Raw genomic sequence first — 9,955 nt, forward strand, 5'->3', positions numbered from 1 at the left:
CGGCCTCCATCGGCAGCCTTCTCCTGAGAGCAGGCCCTCGCAGCCAGGAGGAGTGCACCTGCACAAGCGCTGACAAGCAATAGGAAGAAGTTTTTTACAGGAAGGGTGATCAAACATTGGAATGAGCTGCCCAGGATGGTGGTGGAGTCACCGTCCCTGGAGGTGTTTAGGGAAAAACTGGACGTGGCGCTCTGTGCCGTGGTCTGGCTGACATGATAGAGTTCTTTTATCGAGGTTGGACTCGGTGATCGCAGAGGTCTTTCCCAGCCTAATGGATCCTGTGATTCTTTGTGCTGCCTGTTTCAGGGAAGGTTCTGCTGCGGGATGTTGAGGCGCTCACTCTGCGCAGAGGACAATACACAACATCCCGGCGGACAGCCTCGGTCCCTCAGCTGCAGTGCACGGGAGGCTCTGCGGGGTGTTCCCGTGTCCCTGAGGTTGTGCAGTGCTACAACAAAGGATGGGATGGCTACGATGTACAGGTAACTGTTTAAAACATGTTAAACTGTCTATGAAAAACTGTCAATGAAATAGGTTTCCCCCAAGCTGCGAAGTAATGAAGGAGCGAAGAGTAGTGAGCTAGGGTGTCAGTTCAGGTTAGTTCTTTTTGTTACATGAACTCTTGCACTAAAAACTTAACCTAAATACTTTTAGGTTTGGATTTTCCAGAACTACTGTAGTTATATGTTTCCTATAGCTTTGAAGGAGCTAATGTAAAAGCATGGCATAGCAAACCTTTGTTGGTTTTAAATAAAATGGTGCTCGAGTTTATAAAATTAAACTCTTGCAAACCCCGGAGGATGCTTTTGAATTATTGCTTGTGAATTTCCATTTTTTATTAGCATGGAAAGGTCTTCTTAATATGTGCTTCACTTCAGCTCTACCTTTTAGAAACTAAATTTCAGATTTGCCTGACTTTCGCTTTCACCTTAGGGTGTGAGTGCGAGTCAGTAAATAGTCTTGACTTTCAGCTGTCAAAAAGGCTGCTGTCAATAGATAACCAGGAATCAAGGCTGAAAGTGTTTGCTAAAACTGATACAGTATTGTGAAAGAACAATCAAAATTGGCAGTTGGTACTGCTGTACTGAATTACTAATTTAGAGACAACTACTTTCTTATTTCCTCTCCAAAACACATGTCACGTGCCATTAGAGATCCCTTTGTTTGAGTACCTCAGGGGAATGTGAGCCTGAGGATCCACCTGTATTCAACCAGACAATCCCCAACATAATTGTTAAGTGTTGCATATGGATGCCTAATGATGTTTGTCCCAGTTTCTTTTGATTTCTGCATAGACAGAAATGGACTCAATGGTGCATTGGATCTCAGGCTCACGTGTTATGTTTTTATGAGTTTGCACAGGACAGGCATTTATTACGTATCTATTGCACAGGGTACAGCACATTTTTTAGAAGTATTGCTGTATCTCAGGAAGGGATATTTGAAAAATGTATTCAATGAAGAAAAAACTAAATCTTCCAGAGCTACAGTTCTTCGGTGTTCTGAAAGATAATCTCTTTCAAGTTTTAGGATTTAAAATTCATTTAAACATAAAACTCCTACTCATTTTCAAAATAGGAGCACACAGAGATTTCTTACCTATAGATGATTTGTTAGCAATTACAGCTTTATTTCAGGGTGTATGTGGGGAAGCAGATGGGTGTTTTCATCTTTGGGGCAATATGTTTTACTTAGTGTTGTGTTTATTTTTTCAGTGGCAGTGCAAAGCAGACCTGGAAAATGCCTACCGTTTTGGACAAATGGAAGTGAGCTGTGAGGGCTACGATTACCCGGATGATCCTTACATACTAAGAGGCTCCTGTAGTTTGCTGTTCAAGCTAGAGCTGACTGCAGAAGGTGCAAGGAAAGTGAAGAACTCTGGAAGCTTTGGCTCTAGCTATTACCAGTCAAGCAAAGATTATTCTGATTCTGGTTCTGGAGCAATTGTTGTAATTGTTCTTCTCCTTCTTGCTTTTGGAGTTTACAAGTTCTTCCTCAGCAACCAGCAGTCTCAGCAGAGTTCTGGGGGCAGTGATGGCTTCTCTCAGCCCTTCTGGCAGAATCAGCAGGCACCTCCTCCTCCTGGTTTTAAGTCCACCTTCACAGGTAGGGCTCTGAGCCATTTACAGTATTCAAAAGAGCAAGCAGGATTGTCCTGTTTTATCTGTGGTAAGGGAAGGTGGGATAGAGTTAAAACCACAGCATTTGCAGGCAGCTGCCGAATTGGCTGCAGAGCCTACAGCCAGCTTGTGTTCTACTCTTTGTTCAAAAGAGGAAATAAGGGCTTGGCTTTCCACAGGCTTTCAGGGCAGGCTGCCCTCTGAACCTTTGCAAAGCTAACTCCCCATGCTCTGCAAGCATTCTTTTCATCACCTGTGAAATAGCAGGATTGTGAGGGGGAGAATAATTGTCGTAGGTAATCTGGTTCTTACACAGCCAGAAACAAAGCCATGCCAAAGGAGCACTCTGAAACTTTACAGAACAGCCTTTCAGCCCTGATTTCATTGACCAAGCAGTTGATAGGGTTGAGTATCATGTACCAGTCCTCTGTTTAACAGGGCTGAAAGATTTGGTTCCCAAAGCAGAGAACAGTGTCTGTGAACTGTCATTAGAGGGTACAGCATCTGACTCTCATGTGTGGCCTTTCATCTGAAGTTGAAAATTACAAAAGCAGTGACAAGGCTGCTGCTGGGAAAAGAGGCAATTTTTCTTTTCCCAGAAAACTGGTGTCTTCTGACACAGAGTAAGTGGTCTTCCTTAGGCCATCATAGTGTCTCAGGGAAATAAACATTACTCATCTGGTGTCTGAGTGACTCAGTTAACCCTGTAAACATGCAAGCTGCTCACAGCACTGGAACTTAAATTACATTCTCACAAGTTACATAATTTCTTTCTTTCTTTCTGTCTGTCTGTCTGTCTGTCTGTCTATCTGTTAATAGAGAGGGGGTCTTGGCAAGAAAATATGTAGGAAGGATTAGGTTTATTAGTCAAAAGTTTATATTTTACTAATGCTTATTAATGCTTTCAAATAGCTTGGCCAACAGAGGGTGCAGTGTAATTCTTTTGCATACCCTTGTGCAGGGCGTGCACAGCAGAAACTTTCAGCTGTACCTGCACTAGAAAATTAAAGGGAATGTGCTTCTGTTGGCTTTGCAAATTGGTTTGCATGTGGTTACATCAGACTGACTGTCTGTGCTGCGTGCGCATCAGTGGCCATGTGTGAGCATGGCACTGGCTGCACTGTGGTGGTCAGCAGGAGCCCTGGCTATGACACACAGCTCTGTCACACTGGCACAGGTGAAACAATGAAGGGTTATTTTCATTTTTTTCTCTTCAGTTCCGTGTCAGTTAATTGCCCCAGTGCATTTTTCTTTGCAGGAGTCACAAATCTAGCAAGAGCAGGGCCTTGAGAATGTTTTCTTGAGGATTGCTGAAAACTTAGACACTTAAAATACACATTGGGAACCATAGAATGCTTAGCTTGTGATGTTTTTAATAAGGCATGTCAATGATTTGTCTTTGGATTTCAGGCAAAGTAAGGAGGAAAACTGAAATGTGGAGGCAGATTAAAAATACTAAGTGTTAGGCTACTCCATGCATTCAGTGTCTGCCTTACATTGTGGGAGCAGAGCAAAAGCACATCTCTGAATGTGCATGTCCATGTTTTCCAGGAATGTATTAGTGTTTGGAAACCAGGACAGTAATAAAAAGCAATGTTGTTCACATATTGCTGTTAATATTTAATTTGCCTCATTTTAAATCCCCTTAACATGCAGAATGTGTCCTGTGGAACTTGTTTAGCTAGACTATCTTAATTAAGTTCTGCTTTCTCTCAGTTAGTTGTTTGACAGGATTCTTAATGTTTACTCTAGATATTTCAAAAAAATTACTCAGTTTTCTGAGTCAGTGTTCAGTGATGGTGCTTTTGAACAAATGAGTTGGTTCATTTCTGATTAACATTGTTTTTGCAACAAATTAAGTAATTTTTTTGTTATTGTTCCAAATCAGCATAATTTAGTAGTATATCGTCCCAATGAGAGTTTATATTTCTCCCCACACATTCAAAATGAAATTCAATATCAAATTCAGTCTAGACTGAAACAGATTATTTCAATATTGTTTTATCATCTATGACTTCAAACAACCCATATCAGTTTGAAGACAAACCAGGCCCTTTGATTTTTACCTACGTCATCTCTGGCCCAGTTGTTCAGGTGGGCATGTTTGAGGGAGTCCCTAATGTTATCTTTAGGTTTTTTTTATACTTCCTTATGTGTTAAAACCATGGTTGAGTTTATCCTTGCATCCATGATTTTTGCTAGACCAGAAAAATTATTGTACTTTGGGTTTGTATTTTCTCTTTCTCTTTCTAAATGGAAAACATTCATTCTGGCTCAGAACCACATGTTATGTGCAGGTCACATGTCAGAAAATTTGTGACTCTCCTTCCCCCACAACCTACTTGATATGCTTGCAGTTTCATCAAGGTATTTGTCAAGCTTGGCGACTCATGTATAATGAAAACTTTGCAATGTGGTTGCAGTTAGCTTGGCTTTTGATAACAAGTGCCAGACTAGGATTACCAGGAACAATACCAGTAATGTCAGCGTTACACTGAGCCACTGTGACTCAAACTGGGCAGCTGTGCTCAGTGAGATTAGGAGCTCTGTGTCTTTGTGGTTTGCTTGCTCTGCACTGTTACCTACTTGATTTGTGTTCCTGCATCTGCTTCTGGCCTGCTCGGTGACCTTCAGCAGATTATTCTTTCTTAGTTTCTTTTTCTATTTTAATCTAACTTGTCTGTTTATAGATCAGCAGGCAGGGACTCTTTCCATGTTTTGCAAACATTAGGGTTGTGAGATGAAGTGGAAGCAGATTTTTAGCATAAAACTCTTTATAGTAGTGTTGGTTTATGTGGAGTGTCCTGCTTTCTGAAATGTGAGGCCTTTCAAATTAAGCTTGATCGAAAATCTGCTGAAATCAGGACCAGTTTGTTGTCTAATTTTCCATTATCTTTAACAGGAGAGAATTTTGTTGCAACAGCTGGCCTGAGGATTAGTCTGTTACTAACTTATGCTTCCTATTTTCATTTTGTTTAAGATGACAACAGCTTTGGAACTCATTCCCATCATGGAACCAGTTCAGGACCAGGATTTTGGACTGGATTAGGAGCAGGAGGCTTGCTAGGCTATTTAGCAGGCAGTCACAGGTAAAATATGCATCCTATCAGATTTTAAGCATTTAAGCTTTCAGGGGGTATGCCATGTACTATATTGACATTGTTTTTAAGCTTTCAGACCAGTGTCATTCAAGTTATAAAATCCTACCACTAGAAGAATTTTGAGCAGCTGTTTGCAGCTTCAGGACCAGAGACATTTCAAACATGTTTCTGAGGCAGAATTGGAAAGACTGAGGTACTTCATTCTGCTTCCTCTGACCTGGCATGATGGCCTGCAAATTTAAATTGAGCATTTAATTTATCTGCAGAATGCCTTAAAACACATATAGTCATATTCAGCATATAATCTTCTCTATATGGATCTCTTGTATCAATGTCATCTTTCCTAAAATAAGTCTGGATGACCATATTTGGTATAGACTTTTAGACATTCAGGATGCATCATTTTTAGATTAACAGTTTAAAGAGAGCAGTTGCTGCCATTTTAGGCTTCAGTGGAGAAAATACAAGATCCCTGCAGGGAATCTTCATGATCCTTAGCAGTTTTCTCTATTTATCAAATGACTTGCCTATGTATCAAGTCTATTCCTGTAGAAATATAACAGATTAGAGAGTAAGATATGTGGACAGGAGTGTGCTCAGCATCTATGTGGTAAAGTTGTAGGCTGTTTTCAGAAGCCTTATATTAAATCTGCTAAGAATTTTTCTAAGGTGTAATGTGTTAAAGTTTATATTGGCCTGGAATTTCTTAAGGCTTAAATACATGACTCTTGTGTTGAGGCATTCTATTTATGTAATATCTACATACAGGTTAGTTCCCTGATTTCTGTACACACCCCCATTTCAGTAGGCACAAATTATTGTTCAAGATTAGCGATCTAACTGAGTAAGTCCAAATACATAAACAAGCTTCCTAACTTGGGCTTCTTTTTGTTTAAAACAGTCTTCGGTCCACTATTGTTTAATTTGGTTTTTAGGCTTTTGAAATTAAGTGCTGCAAAATGCTGGTGCCAGGAAGTGTGAGAGAGCTGTTTGTAAATTTCAGCAGCAGGAAATTCCATATCCATGGAAGCAAGTAATTTTAAGTGAGTGAGTCAAAGACCATGATATGTTAGTGTTACTGATATGACCTTTTCAAAAGAGTTAACAGACGGATGTTTTCTCTTGCCAAACATGACTGGGATGTAGGTGATGCCAAGATGCATTTAAACTTCAGATTTCAAACTTCTTTCTTGTCTGATGGAATTTAAAGTCAAAATTTCAGAAAGAAAACTTTCCTCATTTGCAATTGTTAGAATTCCTTATTCTGAAGAATAAAGCTTAATTTCCTTTTGGAAGTCTACAGATTATGATATCACAGCACTGGATGTCCTTGCTCTCAATGTGTTAAATACATTAAATAGGAATATTTCTAGCTTTGAAATAATTGCTTACAGTTTTCCCTTGGAGGTGCAGTTCTCTTGTTTGGAATGGTGTCTTAATTTTTCTGAAGGCCACTAATGAAGCCTTCCTTCTCCTCTGTTTCATGGCAGAGCACAGCCACGTTCCCCATATCACAGTATGTGGACAGATCCCACAGCTGTACCTCCTATGTATGGGCACTCAAGGAATTCCACAGAAGGCAGCAGCTCCGGAACAAGAACTGCTTCTGGTAAGGCAAAGCGTGTTTAATTTCCTGAAGCTCAAGAGAGTTTGACCTATGAAAAACATGCAGATGTTGGTTGTGGTTCAATGAGCATCCTTGTTTTATTTTACCAGTTGGTGTAGATGGCATGTAACAATGTCCCTTCCTTCCATTCCCTATGGAAGTAGGGCAGCATTGTGGGGCATGAAATTCTCCACAGGCCTGTGGTGGGCATGGCGCCATCAGCATTGGGCTTGTCTTCACTGGCAAGATGCATTAGTTTAAGGCTTTCCCTTCTGATGAGCACTACATGTACTCTTCTCCAGCAAACATGCACAGACATGTTCTCTGTTGAATGCAGGTTGTCTAATCTGCAAGAGCAGAATAGTTCCCAGGCCAGTCAGCCCACAGTTGCTTGTTGTTCTTCGTGTGGATATATTTACCTCATCTCCCTTGCCACCTTTAGCATTTTTAGACCTAGAGAGTTCAATGGAAAGGCCATGGTGGAGCTGACTTTTTTTTTTTTATTTTGCAGGCTTTGGGGGCACGAAGCGAAGATGAAATCCTTTACATTATTACATCAGAGTGATTGAACTAAATCTTGTTGTGTACTTGTACTTCTTTTAATAGTAGTATACTTCAAAAGTGCATATGAGGTATGAAGGATTAGGCAAAGAATTCTTCACTTTCTCTGTGGACTCTAACTGCTATTTAGGGTATGACGGGTGCTGGAATATCCACTATTTCAGATCAGCGTCTCCTACAGAAAAAGCTCATCCAGGTTAAGAAGAATGATGTTACAGTGACCATGTATCTGTCTGTACTTGAGGCCCCGGTGATCGCCTTACCAGATTTTCAAAGCTTGTATCTTACTACTCATGTTCTGGGCTTCACTTCATTTGGCCCAGAATTTCTGATAATATTTTTCCTCTTTTCTGGTGGTCCAGCATCTACCTGATATGTAAGGAGTGCTGTTCTTGGAAGCTATTTTTGTTTGCCTTTGCAGATTTAATGTGAACTTTACTGTAAGTGCAGTCAGCCACTCAGATAAGTGTGGGAGTTCTTCCTCAGTGGACAAGAGCAAAACTGTGTATAAAGAGATTAACATTAGTGTGTTTGTATCTGTGCTGTGTGACTGTTGGAGCAAAAATGTGCAGATTCATGGATTCTCTATGTTACAGAGTTTATCCAAGGTGACTGTGCAAACCTGGGGAACTTTGTCTATAAGTTACTGGGGGTAAATAAATAAGTAACCTGGAAATCTTGACCTTTTTCTGGTAGACTGAGGTAATTTAAATTCAGGTGATTACAGATGTTTTGCCTGCATCGAGGCCACAGATTTTCCTTTTAATGGTGGATGTTGGCAATTAAATGAAAACTTATAATGTGAATGGTCTGTCCTGTTAGATCACCTGTCCAGGGCACAGTAAACCAAAAGTGCTCATTGCAAAAGGGAAGGGAATATTCTTACTGCAGAGATGATGGAATCCCTGGGACACAGCAGGCCTTGATACTAAGCTAAGGAAGGAAGTTGGATGTCTAACAGCATGTAAATTTCCCCAAATGTGCTTTTTAAAAACAAAGTGCTGTCGAAGAGTGGGAAGCAGAGGCCTTGCTTTGTTCTGTGATGATCTTTTGGAGCCTCTGTAAAGTGTCATACAGTTCTTGGGTGACTTATTCTCTCCTGGAGGAGGCATTGCTGGATAAAAAGCAGAGAAATTTCTCAGGACTATGGGGAGAGGGGAAGAGTGAATAATGGGCTGCTTGATCACCAGCTCCTGTGCAGAGCCCATCCTAACAGAGTGTAGAAGTGTTTGTGTGGGCACAGCTCATGTATGCTGGCAGCAGCCAGAGAAGCATTGTCTTTGAGCCTTGGGAAAATACTGTGTTGGGAATGGATAGCAGCTGTTACAGCAACAGCAAGGCACTGTTCAGCTGATACAGGTTGCAGCTCCACAAGGAGATTAAATAGGTCTGGTTAGTCTAAGAAAGTGACTTCAGCAGAACTCAGGGAAAAGGAGCCATGTCCATTCATGAGTATAGAAGGAATTAGTTCATATGTTAACACCCAAGTTCAGTGTATGGCTTAAGCAACCAAAAGAGAGAAATTCAAGAAAGAAAAGAAAAAAATATACAAGCAAACCAAACCAGCAAATCCCAGAAATCTTTATGAAGTCAACAGCCAGAAAAAGTGCTTCATGAAAATGTTCTTGTACTAAAAGTGTTATCAATTTCATTTGATAATTCAGAATAACTTGGTGGTGAAATGGTGGTTTGCTTCTCAGAGCTACCTGAGGGTTGGGGGAAAATAACTTCATTAGTAGCCTGCACTGTGAACCTAAAAAGGGAAATGACAAAGACCTTACTCATGGCCTCCTAGAAAGCTCTGCCTTTTATGAGAAGAAGTCATTGGTAAATCTCTTATCTTTATAACAAAGTGTAGCAGAAGAATATATTTTTAACATGGAGTTCTTATTATTTCTAAGTGAATTCAGGTTAAGCTTGTCACAGTCAATATTTGCTTTGCCAACTAATTGCATAACAGTGAAACTGGATTTTTTCTAACTGGGTAGTTGGAAGCTGAAGTTTGCTCTTAAATTACAGTGTGGTATGAAATGTTTTAGACAATGTTTTCATTTGTATTTATAGTTTCTGCATGAAATGTGCAAAATAAATCTGAGACATAAATCTACTATAGCTTCTGAATCTGTTTGGATATGTTTGCCCTTCCCTCTGATAAAGGAATGAAATAAGTGAATAAGGAGTATTTTTGTCTTTAAATCACTGTCTTGAGGCCTGCAGGGATGGCATTGTTTGTTTTTTCAGAGTTCTCTGTCTCATCATCCACTTCCTGGGTAAATAATATCATCCTTTACCCCCAGATGCGAAGTGGATAAGCTGTATGTTGTTTCAATAAAATAAAACAATATTGGGAATAGAGTTATTGTATTGATTATGTTTTCAGTAACAAAATACTGAATTCTATAAGGAATTGAAGGCTTTCTTGTACATCCGGGCTTGGGATCTGAGTCTGCAGAAAAGCTCTGTTATGTCAGCATGTTCCTGGTTTTACAAGGTGGTGAGCTAAACCCTTCAAAAGAATTTGTGATCACTGCTGCTGTTCTGGTTGTGGGCAGAGCAGAACTCAACAC

At 40.2% G+C, this 9,955-nt stretch overlaps 1 protein-coding gene across 1 annotated transcript; it reads left to right on the plus strand.

Annotated features, from left to right (window-relative positions):
* Positions 1–135: 135 nt before the first annotated feature.
* Positions 136–9,743, plus strand: SARAF (store-operated calcium entry associated regulatory factor). Its single transcript, XM_005418232.2, has 6 exons — positions 136–193; positions 307–482; positions 1,716–2,106; positions 5,101–5,209; positions 6,712–6,830; positions 7,339–9,743. The coding sequence occupies exons 1-6, from the start codon at positions 136–138 to the stop codon at positions 7,362–7,364; spliced, it is 879 nt and encodes a 292-aa protein (XP_005418289.1). The 3' UTR covers positions 7,365–9,743.
* The last annotated feature ends 212 nt before the right edge of the window (positions 9,744–9,955 follow it).

Source organism: Geospiza fortis, unplaced genomic scaffold, assembly GCF_000277835.1.
Source record: "Geospiza fortis unplaced genomic scaffold, GeoFor_1.0 scaffold11, whole genome shotgun sequence".
Lineage (NCBI taxonomy): Eukaryota > Metazoa > Chordata > Aves > Passeriformes > Thraupidae > Geospiza > Geospiza fortis.

Excerpts from the sequence above, each read along its gene's own strand:
- SARAF (XM_005418232.2), top strand. The coding sequence starts at position 136 with ATGGTGGTGGAGTCACCGTCCCTGGAGGTGTTTAGGGAAAAACTGGAC. Across the intron at positions 483-1,715 it reads GGGATGGCTACGATGTACAG|TGGCAGTGCAAAGCAGACCT; the intron begins GTAACTGTTTAA and ends TTATTTTTTCAG. Across the intron at positions 2,107-5,100 it reads TTTTAAGTCCACCTTCACAG|ATGACAACAGCTTTGGAACT; the intron begins GTAGGGCTCTGA and ends ATTTTGTTTAAG.